This window comes from Chamaea fasciata, unplaced genomic scaffold (genome assembly GCF_029207755.1).
Source record: "Chamaea fasciata isolate MVZ Bird 193981 ecotype frontalis unplaced genomic scaffold, bChaFas1.0.hap1 SCAF_25, whole genome shotgun sequence".
Lineage (NCBI taxonomy): Eukaryota > Metazoa > Chordata > Aves > Passeriformes > Sylviidae > Chamaea > Chamaea fasciata.
Genome location: NW_027094110.1, coordinates 4,168,246 through 4,191,542, shown reverse-complemented (window position 1 = coordinate 4,191,542; position 23,297 = coordinate 4,168,246). Strand labels below are relative to the sequence as shown.

General features: G+C 53.2%; 2 protein-coding genes across 2 annotated transcripts; both read left to right on the top strand.

The window, feature by feature from the left end:
- The first annotated feature begins 1,567 nt into the window (after positions 1–1,567).
- On the top strand, positions 1,568–9,779 carry NRAS (NRAS proto-oncogene, GTPase). Its single transcript, XM_066204014.1, has 5 exons — positions 1,568–1,734; positions 2,472–2,650; positions 3,792–3,951; positions 5,231–5,354; positions 6,043–9,779. Exons 1-4 carry the CDS (start codon positions 1,624–1,626, stop codon positions 5,348–5,350), a joined length of 570 nt encoding a protein of 189 aa, XP_066060111.1. The 5' UTR covers positions 1,568–1,623; the 3' UTR covers positions 5,351–5,354; positions 6,043–9,779.
- Positions 9,780–12,868: 3,089 nt separating this feature from the next.
- Positions 12,869–23,219, top strand: AMPD1 (adenosine monophosphate deaminase 1). Its single transcript, XM_066203747.1, has 15 exons — positions 12,869–12,998; positions 15,823–15,997; positions 16,546–16,711; positions 18,043–18,205; positions 18,406–18,625; positions 18,925–19,054; positions 19,341–19,535; positions 19,745–19,876; positions 19,958–20,121; positions 20,243–20,369; positions 20,794–20,957; positions 21,306–21,426; positions 21,866–22,039; positions 22,437–22,547; positions 22,980–23,219. The coding sequence occupies exons 1-15, from the start codon at positions 12,977–12,979 to the stop codon at positions 23,133–23,135; spliced, it is 2,220 nt and encodes a 739-aa protein (XP_066059844.1). The 5' UTR covers positions 12,869–12,976; the 3' UTR covers positions 23,136–23,219.
- The last annotated feature ends 78 nt before the right edge of the window (positions 23,220–23,297 follow it).

The following is a 23,297-nucleotide window of genomic DNA, read 5'->3' as shown; positions in this document are numbered from 1 at the left end:
TTTTTAGTTTGTTTGGGGGTTTTTTTGTTTGGTTTTTTTTTTTTTTTTTGGTTAATTTTTCCCCCCCTTTTTTTTTTTCATGTTACCTCTATTCTCAATTTAGGGTTTTCTTCTCTGGGAGATGCATTATCTTTGTAAAACAAAACATTGCTTTCTCCAATTTTTTTTTCTGTTAATGGCAAAGAATGGAAATAGAATAAAGTTTTACTGATTTTGAAAAAAGCCTCACTGTGCTCAGCCTCTCCTTTTCTCAGCAGGGGCTGTGTTAGACCTGTGTTGTCCCCATCACAGGCTCAGTCCTGGTGCCTCCAATTTTCACACCACCCCGAGGGATTTCTGTGTTTTATTCCGGTTTGCACAAAGCAGAGAGCCTCCCGTGAAAGGCCCCAGCAACACTGCACTATATTTATACATGATAACAGCAGCGTTCATTGGTCACACATTCCATCACTGCTAATTAGCAGCCAACCCCCTCTTCCTGAGTTCTGTGTCTCCCTTCCCCTGCTCATCAGTTCTCTTCATTTGAGGCGGGGTCTGTTTGCAGCAGGGCTCAGTGGTCGGTGCTTGTGATCCCCAGTGCTGGAATTAATTCCCTTTCCCCAGTTCCTGCTCCCTCCTGGGCCTCTGAGCCACAGCCTCTTCCCTTTGGGATTCTGGTCTCTTACCCTTAAAACAAAACATGAGCCAAGTGCACGATGCTCACTCAGCCGCAGTTCGGAACTGCCCAGCTACAGCTACTCATTAACAGCTTTTTAAAAAGCACCAAATCTGACTTAAACCCCTTATCAAATCCCGAGAGGTTCGGTGTCATTCCTGATGCAGAAACCACAGGCTCTGGGTTCGGTGTCCTTCCCCCGTGCAAAGCGCCGTGGTTCGGTTCGGAGCCGGTGCAGCCGTGTCCCTCCCCTGTGGCGCCCGTGTCCCCTGTGTCCCGTGTCCGTCCCGGGTCCCCGTGTCCCCGCCGTGTCCTGTGTCCCGCCGTGTCCCGTGTCCCGCCGTGTCGCGCCCGTGACCCCCGTGTCCCGTCGTGTCCCGTGTCCCGCCGTGTCCCCCCGTGTCCTCCCGTGTCCCGCCGTGTCCCCCCGTGTCCTCCCGTGTCCCGCCGTGTCCTCCCGTGTCCCGCCGTGTCCCGCCGTGTCCCGTGTCCCGCCGTGTCCCGCCGTGTCCCCCCGTGTCCCGTGTCCCGCCGTGTCCTCCCGTGTCCCGCCGTGTCCCCCCGTGTCCCGCCGTGTCTCGCCGTGTCCCGTGTCCCCCCGTGTCCCGCCGTGTCCCGCCGTGTCCCGTATCCCGCCGTGTCCCCCCGTGTCCCGCCGTGTCCCGTGTCCCCCCGTGTCCCCCCGTGTCCCGTGTCCCCCCGTGTCCCGTGTCCCGCCGTGTCTCCCCGTGTCCCGCCGTGTCCCGTGTCCTCCCGTGTCCCGTCGTGTCCTCCCGTGTCCCGCCGTGTCCCGCTGTGTCCCCCCGTGTCTCGTGTCCCCCCGTGTCCCGCCGTGTCGCGCCCGTGTCGCGTGTGCGGAAGCGGCGCGGGCGGTGACGCGCGGGCGGGAGGCGGAAGCGGCGCGGGGCGATCGCGGGGCGGCGGCGGCGGCGGCGGGGCCGGGCCGGGCCCGGCGAGGCCGCGGGGCCATGACCGAGTACAAGCTGGTGGTGGTGGGCGCCGGCGGCGTGGGCAAGAGCGCGCTGACCATCCAGCTCATCCAGAACCACTTCGTGGACGAGTACGACCCCACCATCGAGGTGCGCGGGGCGGCGGGAGCCGGGGCGGGCTCCGAGCCGCGGGGTGAGGAGCGCGGGGGAAGCTCCCCGAGCCCCGGGCGGAGCGGATCCGCCGCCGGGCCCCGGCAGCCCGGCCCGGCCCGGCCCGCGGCTCTGGGAGCGGCTCCTGCCCCGTTCTGCCCCGGGCTTCCTAAAGCGGCCGCGGGCAACCAGAAAGGCCCCCGCGGGTCCGTGCAGGGCGTGGGTTCTGCTCCAGGGAGGGGGTTATGGTACTGCTTTCTCTTTTTTTGTTGTTGTTCTCCTGTTGAGGAATTTCTTTGAAAGCAACAGTTCTGTGTTTTGTAACAAAGGATGAGAGGGCTTAGAGTCTCATTTAAAATGGGATATTTTGGCTGTGGTGTAAAACGTCGTATTTCGCGTAATATATAAAATACTGTAGTTTTACATATTGGTAGTTTTTCATCAGAGACGGATGAGAATCACAAAATCCAGCCTGGTTCGGATTGGAAGAGACCTTAAATTTCATCTCGTTCCACTCCCTACCATGGGCAGGGACACCTCCCACTGCCCCAGGCTGCTCCCAGCCCCGTCCAGCCTGGCCTTGGACACTTGCAGGGATCCAGGGCCAGCCCCATCCTCTGTCGAACAGCTGGAAGAGCTCCTCTCTGTGTTTTTTATCATTCTTATTTTTCCTTTCCGCTCCGTGCACGCTGGGGTGGGCGGGAGCAGGGCGGAGCTGACCCCCGGGTGTGTTGCAGGACTCGTACCGCAAGCAGGTGGTGATCGATGGCGAGACGTGTCTGCTGGACATCCTGGACACGGCGGGGCAGGAGGAGTACAGCGCCATGAGGGACCAGTACATGAGGACGGGGGAGGGATTCCTCTGCGTCTTCGCCATCAACAACAGCAAATCCTTCGCCGACATCAACCTCTACAGGTACAGCTGGGGCTGCCCCGCCTGCAGGGGACACGGGGACAGGGCGGGGACAGTGCAGAGTGAAGCGCTGAGGTGCCTCAGTGAAGGCTCAGTAATGGACAAATACTAAATCTCCCGCTTCTTTCGGAAAGTTTTGTCACTGTGCTTTTGCCTTGGTTACAGGAGAAGCGTTTTTGCAATCCCTTTACAGTTTTTAGCTTGTATTTCCCCACTCACTTTTAGCTTCAAAGAGTTCTGGGCTGGGCCAGTACAGGAATCGTTTCGGACTCATCCTGACTTTCTTTCAAGTCATGTTGATAAATAACATAGAAAATGCACAGAATCACAGGCGGGGGGAGTTGGAAGGGACCTTGAAAATCACCTGGTCCCACCCCTGCCCTGGGCAGGGACACTGACACTGTCCCAGGCTGCTCCGAGCCTCGATGTCCAGCCTGGCCTTGAACACTTCCAGGGATCCAGGGGCAGCCACAGCTGCTCTGGGCACCCTGTGCCAGGGCCTCACCCCCACCTTTGGTCAGTTAAGACTGGGATGGATTTTAGGGGTTTTTTTGTGTTAATCATATCATCAATCCGTATAAATATCTCCAAGGGGTGCCAAGAGAACAGTGTCAGACTCCATTCTGTGGTGCCCAGGGACAGGACAAGGAGCAATGGCCATAAACTAAACCACAAGAAGTTCCACCTCAACACGAGGAAAGATTTCTTTCTATGAGGGTGGCAGAGCCCTGGAACTGTGTCCTGCCCAGGGAGCTGTGGAGTTTCCCTGTCCGGACACATCCAAAACGCACCAGGGTGTGGTTACCTGCTCCAGGTGACCCTGCCCTGGCAGAGGGGTTGGACTGGGTGATCTCCAGAGGGCTCTTCCAGCCCCAGCTGCTCTGGGATTCTGTGAATCAGATGCCCTTTACAGCTCCAGAATGTCATGTCTAAGGAAATGGGTGAGAAATCCGGAGTGGAGTTACCCATGGACAGAAGATGGAGTGTACGAAGTGCTCGGCCATCCTGCTGACCCCTGAGGCCCTGCTCACCCTTAATGTGTTTTTGTGGCACGAGGTTGTTTGAATTCTGAACTAAACCTTTCTTTTTTGTTTAGAAAATGGTTCCTAATTTTATTTTTTTTTTTTAATTTATCTTCCTAAAGAGAGCAGATCAAGAGGGTGAAGGACTCGGATGACGTGCCCATGGTGCTGGTGGGGAACAAGTGTGATCTGCCCACGAGAACAGTGGACACAAAACAGGCCCAAGAACTGGCGAAAAGCTACGGAATCCCCTTCATAGAGACCTCTGCAAAAACGAGACAGGTGAGGGGCTCCCCCAGGAGTTGACTTCTTCCTGGGAAATGCAGGAATGACATTTTCCCATGTGCTTTTGCCTTATTTACAGGAGAAGCATTTTTTCAATCCCTTTACAGTTTTTAGCTTTTATTTCCCCACTCACTCTTAGCTTGACAGAGTTTTGGGCTGGACCAGTGCAGGAATCACCTCAGACACGTCCTGACTTCCTTTCAAGTGGGTCATGCTGATAACTAATACAGAGAATAAAAAAATTTGCCCTGAGGCTACTAAATAAAACTTAAAAATAACTAGGGAAAAAATAAACTCAAAATAATAAATGTAACTAAAACCAATAAATTCAGAGATAAAGAGACCTGCAGAGGTTTTGTGGAAAATTACAAAACAAGAAAAAATAACACAAGCCCAAAAAAAAAGTTGAAAAAATTCACCTTTACTATCAAAACATTCAGTAAATACAACCACCAAAACCCCCTCTTAATAAACCTCCAAAACCATAAAAAAAACTCCCAATAAGGAACAAATGCTTGCAAAATAATTCCTAAAAAAATAATTCTTATGTCTTAAATAAAGCCCACATTTTAATTATAATAAATAAATGCCTTTTTATAAAGTCTCACAGAACACACAGAAGAAAAAAAAGCCCAGCTACTTTCTAGTGCTTCAAATTATGTTAAAAAAATTTGATTGCAGCCAGTTCCAGCCCCGTTCAGTGTTGGCAGGAGGAGCAGCAGAGTTTCAGCTGCTCTCCCTGGGGAGTGTCAGAGGCTGAGCTCGCTCACCCCAGACCTGCTGGGTTCTCTTGGCTCGTTAATGGAAGCCAATTAGCGGATTATGATTGCAGACAGAATTCCCCAGACTGGACTAATGGGCTTCTCCAAAGCCTCCTTGGCCACGGGGGCCTGTGCAGCCAGCCCTGCTCTGCCTGCAGCAGGGGACGGGGCAGGGAAGGTGCAATTCATTACTGAGCAGCAGCCAGAAAATCCCAAAGAGTTGAATTCTAACAATTCTGAAATTAGGCAAGGAGAAGCTTGTTTCCTGCATGGAACCTCCCTGAGGTTTCCATGTTTATTTTAGTGGTTGTTACCCCAGGAGGAGTCAGGAGTGTAAGGAGAGGGTTTGGGACATCCATGTGGGTTTCTTCCTCTTAGGAACCACGGGATAAGCTGGGTGCTGCTCTTCCTATAGAATTGTGTCTTTCAAATCCATTAAGGGGCTCTGGGATGGGCAAATCAGTGATTTCAAAAGCTCCAGGGGAGAAAACACCTGAGCTTGTGTTTGCCTTCAGGGTGTGGAAGATGCTTTTTACACCCTGGTGAGAGAGATCCGGCAGTACCGGATGAAGAAGCTCAACAGCAGCGAGGATGGGAACCAGGGCTGCATGGGATTGTCCTGCCTTGTCATGTGAGAAGGTGAGCTGGGGCTCCTCCACTTCTTGCCTCTTTGCCTCCCAGCAGCTGATAAGTGTGGCTTAGGAATGCTGGTTGCTGTAGGTGGGGTTTTCCCCTTTCATAGAACCTGTTGGTTCCCAGAGATTTGGATCCTACAATGTTTTAATGCTCAGAAATGAAAAATTCCCCTCTCAAGTTGGTGGCAGAGCTTAAAGAAAGGAACTTTGATCCACGTCACCCTTTTGGCTGATGGGTGGATGGAACAAGGCGATATCTAAGGCTGCTTCCAACCTGAAACATTCCGTGATGTCCACTGATTTCAGTGCTGTGACTTTCTGTGTCATTCCTTTCTGTCCCCTTCCTTTGGGAAACCATTTGGACTGTTTGGAGAACGTGTAATTTCTGAAGAAACACCTTGAAAGAGGGGTGTGCACAGCTGTGCTCCTGAGTGATTGACTCCTGCACTGCCTCCCTCGAGCTGGGTTCCTCTGGAACGTGCCGATTCCAGGATTAACCAAATAAAATGGTGCAAATAATGAAATCTGAGTTCCCAACTGAGGGCAATTCCTTTCAACAAGTCCCTGAAAGATGTTGCTCACAACTATGAAAGCAGACAGGCCAGCTCAGGACTTGCCCTGCTGCACTGCACACCCACCCCAGAGCAGGGCTGAGCTAATTAGTGCTAATTGGAGGCGCCTTTCTGTTCCAGATGCCAAGAAAATGTGGTTCAGGTGCAGCTGCTGGACGAGCCTCGATCTCCTGTGCTGCCTCTCCTGCTGATCCCTGCAGTGTTTTGGTGCCAGTGACAGACTCTGGGCACCAGAGTTAATTAGCACAAGGTCCTTCTCCGTGCTCCATCTGAAGAGAACATCCATGGCATCTACCTCCCTGCTCAGCTCACGGAGCAGCAGCACCTGTGGATGTGCTGGGATTCTTTCCTCACTGTGTCACCTGGGTTTGTTCAAGAAGAAAAACCAGTCACAAAAGTGAACTATAGAGACTAAATGCTGTGAAAAAGATGACACTTTACCTCTAGAGTAAAAGCTAGAAGTGCTGTGTGTCCCCTGTCTGTTGGATTCCGTGCAGTGCTGTCAGAGGAGTGGCACAGAGTAATGTCACACGCGGTGGTGCCACCAGGAGTGCCCCTGTCCCCTCTCAGCTGGGTGTCTGCTCTCTGTGCACCTGTACAGCAAAAGTGCAACATCTCCAGTGCCAGGAGTGCCACCTACCTGATCCTCCATGTCTGTAATAAAAAGGAAAACCTTTCCCAACTAAGTGCCTGTTTGCTAAGAAGATTTGAAGTTGTCCCTTGGGTTGAGGAAAACCCCAAGGACTGGAATTTCTTGGGAGCTCGTTGTCTCAAGCAGGCAAGTGTGGTGTGGGTGATCTGTGCCTGACAGGATCCTCCAGCAGGAATTTGGAGGCTGGAAGGTCCAGCAGGCGCTTGTGAGACTCTTGGACAAGGGAGGGGACGCGCTGCATCTGTGTTTTACTTTCTTTGTGGGTGCAACAGTTTATATTCTGTGTTGTTTTCCTGCAGCATTCAGATCTCTTCCAAGTTGGACCAAACCTGTCAGCTGTTCATTTTTAACATGAACTGCCAACATTTCTGGGCAGCTTCTCACTAATTAGTCTGGTAACTGGAGGTTGCTTTGGACAGCTGCTATTCAGCTCTCTCTGGAACTTGCAAATTTATTTTCTTTTTTCTGAATTAATTTTCTTACCACAGACTGTAAAGAGTCTCTTCAAAATGTCTGCAGACTGTAAAATGTAGTTGGGGTTTCCTTGTCAGGGGAGGAGTGTGGGGGGCTGGGGTTGACTCTGTCAGGGCTGCAGAAAGTGGCTGCTGCATCCCTGGAAGTGCCCAAGGCCAGGTTGGAGCAGCCTGGGATAGCGGGAGGTGTCCCTGCCCATCCCTGGTGGGATGAGATGAGTTTTGAGGTCCTTTCCAACCCAGACCATTCTGGGATTCTGTGATGAAGGGCAGAGCTGCCACAGACGCCTGTGCCAGCTTCTGATTGCAGCAGCCTTGCAAAATGAGGGAGGAGATGAGTTCAGGGATGGCTGCACAGAAGGTGTGGGACAGACTGGTGGGAATTGTGGGCTCTGGCAGCCTCCAGCTGAGGGAATTGTGAGCTGAGTGGGTTCTTCCAGAACAAAACACCCTCCCCTCGTTCCCTGGGGGCACGGGAGTGGTCACTGCTGCAAATCCTCCCTGCAGTGCCGTGTCCTGCCCTGGCCCTTGTGCTGCTGGGGCTGGTTCTGCTGCTGTGCTGGGGCAGGAGAGCGGAATTCCAGCTCCTCTGGGGGAGGAGGAGGGAGCCCTCAGCCAACAGAGGGAGCGTTTGGTCAGTGCCAGGCCAGCAGAGCAGGGAACTGCAGGAGGCTCCGTTTCAGGTTGTTGGTGTCAGTCACACATCTTAATTTGGAGTGCTCAGTTTCAAATGGGCATTAGAAATCAGTAAACAGAGAGAGAAGAATTCTTTCCTTTTAAGATTGCTTCCTTCACTACTTACAGTCTTAATTCTCTTCTGGGAATGAAGAGGATCAATCTGCATCACCTTTTCTTTATCTGTGATAATCCTTATAAAATGCTTTTTTCAATTCATTTTAACTTTGACTGACGTGACTGATAAGAATGAAACCCACAAAAAATTTAACACAAAATATTCCTTTCCAGCAGCATGCACACGATGGTTGGGCAGAATTGTGGGGACCACTGGCTGTGGCTCGAGTTCAGTTTGTTTGATTGCTCAGCCCAGAGCAGCTGTGGCTGCCCCATCCCTGGAAGTGTTTGAGGCCAGGATGGAGCAGCCTGGGACAGTGGAAAGTGTCCCTGCCCGTGGGATGAGTTTTAGGGCCCCTCCCAGCCCAAACCATTCCATGACTGATCTAATGCTGCAGGTTAAACGTGCCAGAGCTGCCAGCACTGCACAGCCAGGGCTGGGAAAGCTTTGTCAGGAGGAGTTTTGTGTGAAAGGCTTCCCTGTGGGCACCCAGTTAACAAAAACACCCCTGGGGAATGAGAAAAAGCTCTTGGGATGCACATGTGGTCACGTGGGGCCAGCAGGAAGGGGCAGTGGGGAGTTTGTGAGGACACTGAACAGTGACTTTCTGTCATCCAGGTCCGTGGATGGGGTTTGGTGTCTTGGGAAAGGCAGGAATTGGTTTCCTGGCCAGCAGGATTGCTCAGAGCTCGGCTGCCTGTGGCCATGGGAAACCTCTGGCATTTGATGTTTGAAGGCTGTGTGGTCAACCTGGAGAATTATTTGGAGGGAGGTTCGTCATAGCAAGGCTGCACGCTGCTCAGCATGCTCTGGTTGGTGTTAAAATGGACCAGCTGGAGCTCCAAAAGCCGGGAATTCTCAGAAATGTGTGGGAACTGACTGGAAAATTCATCTGCTTCCCTTTGCTGTTCCCTTTCTCTTGGGCTCTATAAAACCTGAAAAGGGAAAAAGCCCTGGTGAGGATAGGTCTGTATTAGTATCACCTTTGGAACCTTTAGAAGGGTTTTTAGGAATTTTTTTTCAGTTTTTAGGATGCTGCAGAGCTAACCTGCACAGGTGATACTCCCAACTCCATCAGTGTAGTTCCAAATCCAGCAAAAAATACAAAGTCAGGGTGTTGTACTAGTCAGGAGTGTGAACTGAATGGTTGTGATTAGTTTCCAGCTGTCTCACAGAGAGCTCTGGGTTTGGTGGCAGCCAAGAACTGGAAGGACAAAACCCTGTGAACTTTTGGGAAAGTGATTTAGAAGATAAGCACAGAAGGTTTTGCACAAGACAGGTCCCTGGAAAAGGTGGTTTAGCAGATTTGGTCCAAATATTGTTATTTAGAACAGCACAACTCTGCACTAGTGCCAAGCTGATTTCACTGCCCTGACTGGGCAGGACAGACATGAACAACTTTTGAGGTGAAATATTAAAAAAGGGGTAACGCTCTTGCTCAGAACTTCCAAGTGCCAATGACTGCAGCAGATGTTTCTGTTGCTGTGGCTGAGCACAGCTCTGCAAGGAGCCACTGGAACTCTGTGGATCTTCCCCTCTGTGCCCCACTCCTTGGGCTGGTTCAAACAGCTGCTCAGATCCTGTCCTTGCCCTTGCCAGGACTTTGGATTTTAACCAGGATGTTTAAGCTGCCCTCACTTTTAGTACAGCTCAGACTTCGAATTGGATTTCAAGCAGCCTCAGGCCTGTGGGGGAAGGAGAGTCCTGGAAGTTTGAATCACTTTCTGACCTGTCTGTGCTCCTCAAAACCCCCAAACCTTGAGTGTGTGACCGTCAGGATGGTCGGGAAATGTTGGGATCTGGACTTTTAACCCAAGGGCTAATTTGGTGTTACTTTGTTTAATTATTTGCTTTCAATAATGCATCTCTTTTGGTTTGAATTGAAGTAAATTATTTTGCTTCTTAAATAACTTTTTTAAAGAATAAACTTTGAATTCTTTGGTTGTTTTCTTTGGGTTCTGGGCATGGGATCCACGAGTGGGTTACAGGAGGTTTCTCCCAGTGCCTCTGGGGTGTCTGTGGGGTGGGATTTGCTCCATCCTGTCCTGGGGCAGGGTCAGCTCTATCACAGATGTGCCCTAGAGCATCACGGAGCAGTGAGAGTGGCCTTGAGACGTGCCTCAGGCTTGGCCCAGAGTCCAGTTTTAATGACTTCACCAATCTGCATCTTGCTGCTGCTGAATCTCTGTTTGCAGTGGGGTCCCTTGTGCTGACTTATATAAAAAAAGAGAGGAGAAGCTTCTTTGTTTGATACTCCAATGGCAAAACCAGCTATTAAGTTACTGCTGTGCCCAAACCATGCTCTATTATGCTTTTAAATTGCTTGATTCAGTCTTCTAAAATACTTCCCTGTTGCCTTCCCTCCTGCGAGAAGGCAAATTGTGTCAGACCACACAGTCACTAAATTTGCCTCAAGGGTGTTCCTCCTCAGACAGGGTTCCAGGCATCTGAAACCTGGAGTCCAGCGTGGGTTTTGTGCCAGGAATTTAAAAACAGCCCCCCAGGAACAGGGGCACACAGCTCCTGCCCCTGCAGCCGCAGCCTGTCCCCAGAGGATTCCCACCCTGAGGTCGGGTTGGGGTTTCTTGGCTTGCTGGGAAGGTTTCCCTGCTCTGGGTTTGTTCCCTGCACCAGCCTGGTCCTACCAACCAGCTCCCTGCTGAGGAGCAGGCTTTGGTGGTGGAACAGAGGCTGATTGCAGCAGCCCTGGGGGATCCGTGCAGGGGATGACGGAGGGCAAGGTGGGGAGAGGAGAACTTGCTGAGGGTTTCCCCAGTGCTGCCTGAGTTGATCCAGGGCCCAGCACAGCCAGGAGTGCCCCGCTGAGATTCTTATCCCCTCTCTGTTCATGCTCCTTCTCTTCAGGAATTTAAACCATTTTCTAGCAAAGCTTGTCCTGTGGCCTCTGTCTGGGAGCTGCCCCTGTGCTGTGGATGGCAAGCTGGAGGAAGACCCCGCTCAGTGGCCCAAGGTGCCAAATTTCTGTCACATCCAACCATTTTCCCTTGGCTGGACCTGGGTGGAAGGAGGGCAGCTCAGGGGTAAAAGTGTGAGGGTTTAGAGGCACTCCAAAGCCTCTGGGTGTGAATCACTCACTTTCCAGCTGAAAAAAGAGTGGGAAGGCAGGCTGTTTGTGTCAGTCCTTGAGTTTGCACAGGCCCCGGGTCTAACTTTAGCTCAGCGTGCCCAGGCTTGACTCAGATTTCCACCATGAGCCCACCCAAGCTGACCCTGTGATTAAAAAAGCTGAGGGATCAAGAGACGATCAAGAGTCTTCTCTTGAGGAAGATGACCTCTGTATCCTAAAGGTTATTTTTGGTTTCAGATGTGAATCCCTAGATCCCAAGGAGGGTAAAGGGCAGATATAATCCTTGTGGGGGAGCAAACAACCTGGAGACAGATTTTATGGACCTTGAGTGAAACAGTTAAACAATAATGTGGTGTGGAGACTCTCAAACTTGGGGATGGGTGAGGGTAAAAAGAATTCAGAACCTGAAGATTTTATCAGCATGAGAGAAAGACCAAAGCTCTACCAGCATCCCAGCTTTGCCCTGGTGCTGCACCTCTGCAGGTTGGAGGGAGGGAAATTTATATTCTTAGGGAACAACAGGGAAGTGGAGGTAAAATTCCCTAAATTCTGGAGAATTTGTCAATTGTCACCCAGCTTGTTTCAAAGTTGTGCCCATCAAATAGTGGGCACATCTCCAGAGCGGTCCTGGATGCTGTGGAAATTATCCCAGCTGGAGAAGCTCTGCCAGGTCTCAGCTCACCTCACTTCACTGGCTGTGCCACAGGATTCCTGTGCTCCTAAGGACAGAATCCATGGCTTGTTATTTCCAGCTCTGTATTTTATTTTATTTGTGCAGGTGACTCTCTCACCTATTCCAGCCTTCCTCTTGGGCACGGTCTTTCCATAGCTGTTCCTGCAAAACATGGCACAGGACTCCCTTGGATGTACATATAATTCCAAGTGATGGTGTCTGGTCCAGGTGGTTCTTCTGTTCCCCTCAATGCTCTGACCAAAGCCACCCTTTAAACCACAGCCAGACTGTGCCCAAATGTTTTGTCCTATTCCAGGGCAGTTTTTCAACCCATCAAGGATCCAAGCACAAACAAACAGGGAAAGACTCTGTTTTACGTCAAAACTATTTCATCCTCCTGACCCATTCGGTTTCACCACTTCCCACCAGGAACCTGAACCAGAAGCTCAGAGTTATCCTGGCAACACCCAGGACACAACAAACTCTGGCCTTTCTCTTCTCACAGGAGGTGTTTTCCAGCTGTAGGTGAGATCTGAAGGTTTGAGGACACCCTAAAGGAGGGTACAGCCCTCAAAGCCAATATGCTGGAAAGAACCTGCTTCAAATGAAGCCAGGAGGTGCCTCCCAACCTGGGAGCTGCTCTGCCAGAGCCAGGCCTAAGGCAGGAGTTCCCTGGCCCACCTTGGGCTTGACTGAGGGCTTGGTTGTGCCTCACCACGTACAGAACTGATTATCAGATCAACATGATGACACAAAGCTTGAAAAAGGCAGTTCCTGAAAAGCTCAGGAACAAACTGGGACTCCTTGCACTTCCCTTTTATTTATTGGATTCAGCTGGGAAGACTGAGGACGTCTGGGCAGCCCTGTTGGTAAAATCCAGGTTTTCAAACAGATCCCTCCCTCAGGAAAAAAATCTCTGAACAGCTCAGGTGAGAGCACATGGTTTGTACCTATCCACAGCCCCTGTTCTGATCGGGAATTTCCTTTAAACCTTTGGCTCAGCACAGAAGGCAATCAGGTTTGGTCTCTCTTAAAAAATTGAATTCCACAGACCACATTGGAAAGGTGCAGCTGCCCAGGAAAGTAGAAATCTGGCCAGACACCAGGTGACACTCCACAAAATGTAAAATGCAAATCGAACGTAAAGAAAAAGATTAATTAAATTTGAGCCCTGCTTTCACCTGTTTCACTTCAAGTGCTTTTGGCTGCACTTTAAATAGTCCCACAGTTGATCTCCACTCTCCTTTTAGAGTGGGAGAGTCTGATTACAGGGAAGGGAAAGCAGTAAAATTAGTGTTGGGCTGACGGGCAGTCACTTGGCCCCTCGTGCTTGGGGACTCTGGGGTGTTACTGAGGCTCTGCAAACGCTGCTACAATGTCCCGGGTGAGAATTCCAGGTAGGTCTGAAAGCCAAGTGTGAGCCAAGGAGCCACAGGGCAGGTTCCAGGCCCACAGCCTGGGAGATTTGGATGTGTGCTGTCCAGGGGACCTCACTGGGGCCTTTGGGCATTTTTCTTCCTGCTTGGAGATGTTTTTGGATAGAGCAGTAAAAAAAATTGTGTTATTGTTTAAATCTTGCTCTGCTTGTACTGAAGGAAAATATTGTCTCTCCTGCAATGTAATGTGTCCTGTAATGGCATCATTAAATCCCTGGGGAAGGGCTCAGAGTGAGCTCAGGAATCTCTGGTCAACCTGGTGAAGCTCAGATGTGGGGAGCTGCAGCCCCGAGGGGATGGCAGCAGGAGCAGGGCCAGCCAGGCTCTGCGGGACAGTGCACAGGGACATGTGACAGGTGACTGCAGAGCCCTGAGTGATAACAGCACCAAACAGCCCCGATAGGAGCGTGTTTGGAATTGCAGGGCTGCGGTGTGAGAGGCGTTCTCCCAGCACATGAACTTGGTGTTAAAGCCTGGCCCTGCACCATCAGTGGGAGGTCGTGAACCTTCCCGAGTGTAATTTCCATCCACTAAAGAGATGAAAGGTCAAATGAAACATTTCTGGGATGCTTTGCTGTCAAATGAATCTGTGGAACCAGGATTCCGGAGCGTGTGTTCCGCAGGCTGGGCTTTGGGAAGTCAGCAGCTGTGATGCCAGAGCTGCAGCCTGAACTGCTGGCTCAGAGGGGAAGGACAAGGGCTGCACCCTCAGAACGCTGCTGCCACCCTGTCTGAGCAGCAGGGAGGATCTGGGGGGTGCAGTGTCTCAGCTGTCTGATCCTCTCGGGGAATAAGGGGAACTGTGACCACAGGGGGATGGAACTCGGCATCTCTGAAATGACCACCCATCCTGAGGGCCACCAAGGAGGGAGAGTCAAGGGCAAAAAATAGCAAAGCCTGGTGCTCTAAGTCTCTGGGATATCTGCTTGCCTGGTCAGCAGGAGAAGGCTGTGCTGCCCTCCCTGTGCCCCTGCCGCATCCCTGCAGGTGCAGGGAGAGCCCTTCGAGGCCAGCTCAGTGCAGGACTGGTACCTGTCAGGCTCTGGAGGCGTGCAGTGAAGGATCTGGGGTCTAGAGAAAGCTCCACCTTGGGCACTGCAGGGAAAGCAGGGACTGTGCCAGGCAGAAGCTGTGCCAGAGCCACACTGGGGTGGATGGGTGGGATGGACCTGCAGTGGGGTTTGGTTCCACACTGAGGCATCACCGGGGCTCTGTTGTGGGACAGGCAATGCAGAACTTCCCTCTTTGTGTTCCTCAAAACGACAACTTCTTCTCTGCCTTTTCCTTCCAGTACCTAAAGGGGCTACAAGAGGGCTGAAGGGGCTTCTCACAAGGGCAGGGGATGACAGGGCAAGGGAGAATGGTTTTAAGCCAAAGGAGGGTGGGTTTAAATGGGATATTGGGGAGGAATTCCTCACTGTGAGGATGGGGAGGCCCTGGAACAGGGTGTCAAGAGAAGCTGTGCCTGCCCCTGGATCCCTGGAAGTGTCCAAGGCCAGGTTGGATGGGAGTAGGGGCAGCCTGGGACAGTGGAAGGTGTCCCTGCCCATCAGATGAGCTTTAAGGTCCCTTCACACAATCCAAATTCTAGGATTCTATGACTCTTTTATAAAGTGGAAGCCATGGAAGGCTTTGGCTAAACTTGTACTTTGCTAATCCCTTTTTAAAGACTGATGAGGTGATTAGGCAAAAAGGCTCAGATTTTGAGGGGCTGATCACAACAGCTTTTATTTTGTCTCTGTTTTATCTCCAACAGCAGAACACAAACGTGAGTATTGCTGGGTCTCTCTATGCTCTGCTGTGTTACTTCCTAGACATGATCACTGGAACCAAGCAGCAGTTACATGATCATGTAGATCATGTAGATCATGTAGATCATGTAGATCATGTAGATCATGTAGATCATGATCATGGTGATCCTTCAGCAGCTGGGGAAATGCTATTTCCTGGCAGTGCCAGCTCTGCCCATTGGCATTACACGGAATGGTCCCAACTTTTGGTCCTTTGATACAGCACCAAAATATGCAATTCGTTAAATATCATTCTGGCACCCTGGATGCTGTTGAGAATCCTCTGTCTGTTCTGCTTTGATCCTCACCTGTGTGACACTCAGTGGCGAGGTCCATCCTCACTTTGCTTTGTGTCAAGCTGCCAAAACCTGCTGTCAGCGCCCCTGTGCTGCCATGCAAACATCTGCTTCTGGGAAACCCTTGGGTTCTTGTTTTATGGTGTTTTTTTGGCAGTGGAAGGGCTTTTAACCTTCCTTGTCCTCCTCCATAAAGCTCCAGCCAGCCCAGTGTCAGCGGTGGCTCTGGCACCTTTGCAGCACCATGCACGTGGTGGCTGGGAGTGCCCAGCTGGGGCTGCCCTGGGATGCTGAGCTGAGTGCTGAGGCTGCCAGCTCTGCCCCCATCCATACCTCTGTGTCCCCCCTGACTGCTGCAGCAAGTGGATGTGGGGCTCCCTGGAGCTGTAAGGGCTCTGCCCACTTTCCCCTCTTCCACCCAGTGCATGCTCCCATAACTGCCCTTCCCAAGGACCTGCTTCTCTCTGGGCCTTTTGGCAGCACTCTTGGACTGCGTATACTTTTCCTGCTCTAGTGGGGGCATCAAGGTTTGTCTCCAGCCCACCAGGTGTGGCCCAGCTTTGCTGCAAATTTGGGAGGTGGCTCAGAGTCTTCTCTAGGGTGTGAGTGCCACGAGGAAATGGCAGCTGAGGTGCAAGGGACACCTGCCTGGTGGCTGGGGATCACCTCCCTGTGGGACACTGAAATTCCTCTTTGCAGAGATGGATGAGTCCCTGCGCTCCTTCGCCGAGAAGATATTCGCCTCCGAGGTGAAGGATGAGGAGGTCAGGGGGGAAATCTCTCATTTTGATGTGGAAGAGATCTGCCCCATCTCCCGCCAGGAAATGACACTGCACATGATGCTCCAGGAGTCCAGTGCCACAGTGGAAAAGCGGTGAGTTCCCAGGAGCCTGGGCAAGGAGAAGAGCACAGCCTGCACCTCCCGGCCAGAGCAAATGGGGGGGATGTAAATCAAGGCCCTTGGGCACAGCTCACACACCTGTGGAATAAATCCTTGATAATCCCATGGCATCTGTCAGGTACTCCAGGATTTTCTCTCCAACAGAAAGACACCCTTGGCCTGTTCCCTGCGTGTCAGCACAGCAATGGCCACAGAACTGCTTGGGAGGGAGACTTGGGGACTCTGGAAAGATGCAACTTCCAAAGCCTGTTGCTACTTTGTGTGCTGTGCCCTGTGCTTCTGGCAGTGCCTGTTTAAGGTGTCCAGAGACACCTGTTCGAGGTGTTCAGAGCTGGTTTGTGCTGGGCTCAGAAACCACTGTGAGCTGGTTTGTGCTGGGCTCAGAGAACACCAGTGAGCTGGATCATGTTGTGTCCAGCTGGAACATGTCTGTGGGAAGTGCCCCGGGCCCTGCAGCTGTGTGTGACCATGGAATGGGGCTGTTTGCTGGAATGGGGCTGTTTGCCTGAGCCTTTCTGTAGCAGGAAGAAGCTGATCCGCATGAAGACGACTGTGCTGGCACCGCCCACGGCTCCGGGGTCTGGACCCAGCCCGGCTGTCATTGAGGAGGCCAACTCCACCTGCCCCCAGTACCAGACCGGGCCCGACTTCCAGCGGGTGCAGATCACTGGGGACTATGCCTCTGGGGTACGTACTTCCATGGCTGCTCCTTTTCCATACTGGCCACCCCTCTGGTCCCTGCCTGGCCCTCAGCAGTGCCCAGTGACACAGGAGTCTGCACAAGTGAGGAGGGTGTCCCCCAGCTCAGTCTGTGCCTCACCAGAGCTGAATTCCTTAGCAGGAGCTGTGGGGTGCTGCACATCCCCATGGGATTGTCCAGGCAGGGCCTGGCAGGGCAGGCTGTGCTCACTCTGTCACATCCTCTCTGCTTGCACACAGCTCTGTCTGTCTGAGGTCTGTGCACATCCAAGGATCCCAGAATAGCTGAGGGAAGTCACCAAGCCCCTGGTACAGGGTCACCCAGAGCCAGTTGACCAGGACTGTTATCACATCCCGTGCTAATCCTGCCTCCTTCTCCTCCTCAGCCTCCTATTACATTTGTGCTGCTTCTAAGAACCTCCTGGAGGGTTGCTCAGCCTGGAGCTGCATAGCAGAGGGGATCTGGAAATCCCTCTCTGCTCAGACACTGAGCACATTCCCCCTGCCATGACTGCCCTAGCTGGAAGTGCTGGTTTCTCAGCCTACTCCACTCCAGCCTCTTCTGGCTGCCCAAAACACTTGTCTGTACAGTAAATCAAAAATCGTTGACAAACAGGGTTAGTGCATGTTGTTGTTCCTGCTTCAGTTTCAGCCCGGGCTCCAAAAATAGCTTTAATGTTTTGCCCAGGCCTGGCTTCCATTTCAGGGCCAATTACTGATTGCAGTGAGGAATATAAGAGGGGGTGACATCAGAATTCCCCGGTTCTGGAACCAGGAGCTTCCTTTTGTCATATCTGGGTCTCTGCCTATCATCCCTTCCTCATCCTGCTCAGGCAGAGCGGTGGGACGCTGATATGATATGACGAGATATATATGATGAGATACATGAGATATGCTTATATGATATGACAAAAAAGTTGGAGAGGGATTTTTTACAATACCATGTAGTGACAGGACAAGGGGAATGACTTCCCACTGCCAGAGGGCAGGGTTAGATGGGATATTGGGTAGGAATTGTTCCCTGTGAGGGTGGGTTGGCCCTGGCACAGGGTGCCCAGAGAAGCTGTGGCTGCCCCATCCCTGGAAGAGTCCAAGGCCAGGTTGGATGGGCTAGGAGCACTCTGGGATAGTGAAATGTGTCGCTGCCCACAGCAGGGGCTGGAACAAGATGAGATTTAGGATCCCTTCCAGCCCAAACCATTTTTTGACATTTATCTTGCTGTGACCAAAATCTCCCTCCACCTGGGTGCACCAGGGTGTCTCTTGTACACACCTGTGTCCCAGCTGCGTGGTTCCCTTCAGCATCACCCCCCTTGCAGGTGACAGTGGAAGACTTTGAAGTGGTGTGCAGAGGGCTGTACAGGGCGCTGTGCATCCGAGAGAAGAACATGCAGCAGTCGCTGCAGAGGTTCCCCAAGACGCCCTTGCAGTACCTGCGTGCCATCGAGGGCGAGCCCTGGAAACCAAGTGACATTGGCCCAGGTACATCCAGGCACCCCAGAGGTTTCCTGTAGCTTCAGCATGGGGCAGGGCTCAGGAAAGGGATGTGCAAGGCACTTGCCCAGGCCCCCTCCTTGGTGTCACAGTGGTGGGGTGTCCCTGGCTGCTGTGTGGGGTGGGAGAGCAAGGCAAGCCTGGGGGCTTTGGGCTGGCAGCCTTATGGAATTCTCCTTTTGTTGCAGTGTTCACCCCACCAGTGAAGGGTGGACAGGATCCCTTTGACACTGGGAACCTCCCTGAGGACCTGGGGTACCACGTGCAGATGAAGGATGGGGTAGTTTATGTCTACGCAGACCAGGCAGCGGCTGAGAGAAATGAGCCAAAGGATCTGCCCTACCCCAGCCTCGAGCACTTCGTCGATGACATGAACTTCCTCTTGGTCCTGATTGCACAGGGGCCTGTGTAAGTGCACCACACACCAGCTCCTGCCTCAGTGGGCAGAGGGAGTCAGGGCAGCCCTCTCCCCTTCTTGGGAAGAGGGAGGAGCCTTCTGGTGACACACCTGGCTGCCCAAGTGTCCCCAGCCCCTGTCAGCCCTCTTGACTTGGGTCCTAAGCAAAGCAGTGCTCAGGGGCTGGAGACAGGACCTGCAGGTAGGCTCCCAGCTGGCCAGTCTTAGGTCCTCCACCCCAGGTGGAATCTGTGTCCCCATGCTGAGGGGCGAGGACCCCAGTGACTGTCCTGCCCTCTGCTCTCACCAGGAAGACCTACGCTCACCGACGCCTCAAGTTCCTCTCGTCCAAGTTCCAAGTGCACGAAATGCTCAATGAGATGGAGGAGATGAAGGAGCTGAAGAACAACCCCCACCGTGACTTCTACAACTGCAGGAAGGTAAAGGGCAAGGCTTAGAGCCCCAGGGGCCCTGGAGAGGAGCTGTCATGGTGCCTGTCCCTCCCTGGGAACTGGATGTTAGAGTCCGTGTCTGTAGCAGCAGCATTGCTCCTGTGAATGGGAACGTGCTGCCTTCCATGCTCTTGGCAAAGTTGTGCCCTCTGGCTTGTTCACCCACTGAGCTGAGCCCTGCTCCCCACACAGCGTGCTCACCTGAGGGGTTTGTTCACCTCCCTGGGATGGTACCCAAGGATCCCAGCTTGAAGCAGCCCCTCTGTTTTCCCAGGTGGACACACACATCCACGCCGCAGCCTGCATGAACCAGAAGCACCTTCTGCGTTTCATCAAGAAATCCTACTGCGTGGATGCCGACCGCGTGGTCTATGACGCCAAGGGCAAACAGCTCACCCTGAAACAGCTTTTCCAGCAGCTCAAACTGCACCCCTATGACCTGACAGTGGATTCCCTGGATGTCCATGCTGTAAGTGGTAGGACATTTACTGTAAGATCACTCTTGGGCCACTCTTGCCCCCATGACCTGTCCCTTCCCTGTGCACCCACACTTGTGTGCATTAATATTTGTGTCAGGGTGCAGCAGCTCCTGGTTTTGCCATTCTGGGTGGTTTGGCTGAGCCCCTGCACCCTGCCAAGCTGTGAGGGCAGTGTTTGAGCCTGGTCTTGCTGCTCCAGGGCCGGCAGACGTTCCAGCGCTTTGACAAGTTCAATGACAAGTACAACCCCGTGGGGGCCAGCGAGCTGCGGGACCTCTACCTCAAGACAGAGAACGCCATCAGCGGCGAGTATTTTGCTACCATCATCAAGGTGTGGAGAGAGGGGAGGAAAACAGGGGGAAGCTGTGCTGCTGCTGTGGCTCCCCTTGCCACGGTGTGCTCTGGTTTGCAGGAGGTTGGCTCTGACCTGGAGGATGCCAAGTACCAGCACACGGAGCCCCGGCTCTCCATCTACGGCCGGTCGCCTGACGAGTGGGCCAAGCTGGCCAAGTGGTTCAACACCCACCGGGTCTATTCCCCCAACATGAAGTGGATGATCCAAGTTCCCAGGATTTAGTACGTGCTGTGGGGCTGAGGGAGCACTGTGCCTTATAGATCCCTCATCCCTGAAAGGGTTGTGGGGACAGTGGGCCGTGTTGTCCCTCTGGTAGAAATTAATCCCTGTCTCTGTCCACAGCGATGTGTTCAGGTCCAAGAATTTCCTCCCCCACTTTGGGAAAATGCTGGAATATATCTTTGTTCCTGTGTTTGAGGCAACTGTCAATCCCCAAGCCAACAAAGAGCTGAGTGTCTTCCTACGCCACGTGAGTGTCACCTGGTGATGTTGTCAGGTGTGGGGAGAACTCCCATTCCTGTTTGTGCACAAGAAATGGGGTATTGGCCCTGACATGGAGAATGGCACCAGTGGGCCAGTGGGCTCTGCCTCATTCTGGGGAAGGGGGTTGTGGCCAGAAGTGCAGGGAGGGGTCAGACTCCTTGGGCTGGCTGCTGTGGGGCTGTGAATCGCTGTCCACTCATCTCCTGGGCAGGTGTGAGCTTTATTCCCAGTCCTGGACAGTGCTTGGGGGGGCGAGAGGAGCGAGATCTGCAGCCCTGCCCCACCCTGCCCTTGGGGAGCACAGGGGTAGAGCTGGGCTCTGGTGAGCTGTGGTGGGGCAGAGTGAGCCCACCTGGGCATGACGAGGTGGGGAGTGTGAGATGCACCTTTTCTGTTCCCTTGCCACGCAGATCACGGGCTTTGACAGCGTGGATGATGAATCCAAGCACAGCGGACACATGTTCAGCACTAAAAGCCCAAAGCCAGAGGAGTGGACTTCCCAGAAGAACCCATCCTACACCTACTACATCTACTACATGTATGCCAACATCCTGGTGCTGAACAACCTGCGCAGGTGAGCCCTGGGATCTGCCAAGGGGCTGCCTCATGACTTACCTCAGCTCTTTGATTGTTGGTATGGCAGAAGTGGGGCTCTCCTCGCTCTGTATTTGGAGCACCACGTGCCAGAGCAATCCAGACACCCCTCAGCAGGAGGTGTGATGGACTGGGGAGAAAGTTTAGGGATTGCAGAGATGAATCCATTGGACACACAGAGGAGAAAAGAGAAGGAGCAATGTGCTCCTGGGTCAAGCTGGATTCCTGAGGACTCTTGGTAGGGGCAGAGCTGGGCCTCAAGTCGGGTCCAGCCACCCAACCCTGCTGGGGTGCTTTGCCTGCTCTGAGTGCTCCTTCCCTGTGCCAGGCAGCGTGGGATGAACACGTTCCTGTTCCGGCCGCACTGCGGCGAGGCTGGGGCCCTCACACACCTGCTGGCAGCCTTCATGACAGCTGATAACATCTCCCACGGCCTCAACCTCAAGAAGGTACGTGGAGAAGGCTGCCAGGAGCAGCCCAGGCACAGCAGAGCAGAAGTGCTCACAGCTGCCTCATGTAGCTGGCAGTTACCTGTGTCTCTGTTGTACACTGACACAGCCTGGCTTCAGGAAGATGTTAAATGGTTCTCTGGGCTTCTCCAGGCATGTCTGGGGATGTGGCCGAGCAATGTATTAGATTTTGGGGGTTTAGCTTCACAGACCTATTAAAGAATACGTTTGTAATTACTGGAGCCAGCTGAGTTTGGTATCAGAAAGCACCTTGGCCTTTTGTGCTCCTTAGCTTGAAGCATTAATTGCTGGCTGGCCTATCTCTCTCCTTGCACACAATTCCCTGGCTGGGACCTGGCCTGATCTGAGGAGTGACCCTGGAGAGGTGGAAGGTGCAGCAACTTTATCCCTAACGTGGTACCTCTGCTCATCTTTGCAGAGCCCAGTGCTGCAGTATCTGTACTTCCTGGCCCGAATTCCCATTGCCATGTCCCCACTCAGCAACAACAGCCTCTTCCTGGAGTACGCCAAGAATCCCCTGCTTGACTTCCACCAGAAAGGGCTCATGGTGTCCCTGTCTACAGATGACCCCATGCAGTTTCACTACACCAAGGTACAGTGTGAGCCGAGCACTGGGGCTGGGACTGTGGGGCTGGCACTGTGTGGGCGTCGGGGTTTTGGAAGCCAGTGGAACTTGCAGCTTATGCTGGGCCATCTCCCCATCCACCAGCAGATGTTCAGGTGGGATATTAGGAAGAACTTCTTCACTGAAACAGGGGTCAAGCATCTGAACAGGCTGCCCAGGGCAGTGGTGCCTGGAAGTTTTCAAAAACCTAGAACACGTGGCACTTTGTGATATGGTTTAGGCGGCATGGGGGTGTTGGACTTGGTCACGGAGAACTTTTCCAGCCCCAATGATTCAACGGTTCTGTGAGCTCTGGGACAGCTCCTGCTGAGCAGAGCATGGGCTGTGCTGGCAGAGGCTGCTGAGCCCTAACCCTGTGCTGCAGGAGCCCCTCATGGAGGAGTACGCCATCGCTGCCCAGGTGTTCAAGCTCAGCACCTGTGATATGTGTGAGATCGCCAGGAACAGCATCCTGCAGAGCAGCCTGTCCCACGAGGTGGGTGTCCTGTCCCACGAGCTGGGTGTCCCGCAGTGTTGTCTGTCCCATGAGGAGTGTGTCCTGCAGTGTGTCTTGTCCCACGAGGTAGTGTCCTGTCCCACGAGGTGGGTGTCCTGCAGGGTGTCCAGTCCCACAAACTGGGTATTCCGCCGCGTCTCACATTCTCTGAGGTGTGTCCTGTTCCATGAGGGGTGTGTCCTCCAGCATGTCCCGTCCCATGAGGTGTGTCCTCTCCCACAACGTGGGTGTCCTGTCCCACGGAGGGGGGTGTCCTGCAGTGTGTCGTGTCCCCCGAGGTGTGTCCCCTTCTGGGGTGGTCCTGCCCACGGCCTGAGATTGGCGACCAGCTCCGCCCGTGGGCTCAGGGCTTCCCTCGGGCGCTGCCAGCGGGGGTTCTGAGGTCGCTACCGCTGTCTTTGCCTCTGGCAGGAGAAAGTGAAGTTCCTGGGTGAAAACTACCAGGAAGACGGGCCCGATGGCAATGACATACGGAAGACGAACGTGGCCCAGATCCGCGTGGCCTATCGCTACGAGACCTGGTGCTACGAGCTCAACCTCATCGCCGAGGGGCTGAAGAACGAATAGGCGGGGGCCGGACCGCGGGGCCGGGGCCGTGCCGGACTGTGAGGGCGCCGGGGCAGCGCAGTAAAACCCCGTCTGTGAAGCTGATCCGAGCGCCCTGAGGGAAAGGGGGTGGGACCGTCGCCTGAGTGACAGCTACGGCAGCCAATGGGCGATGGCTCTGTC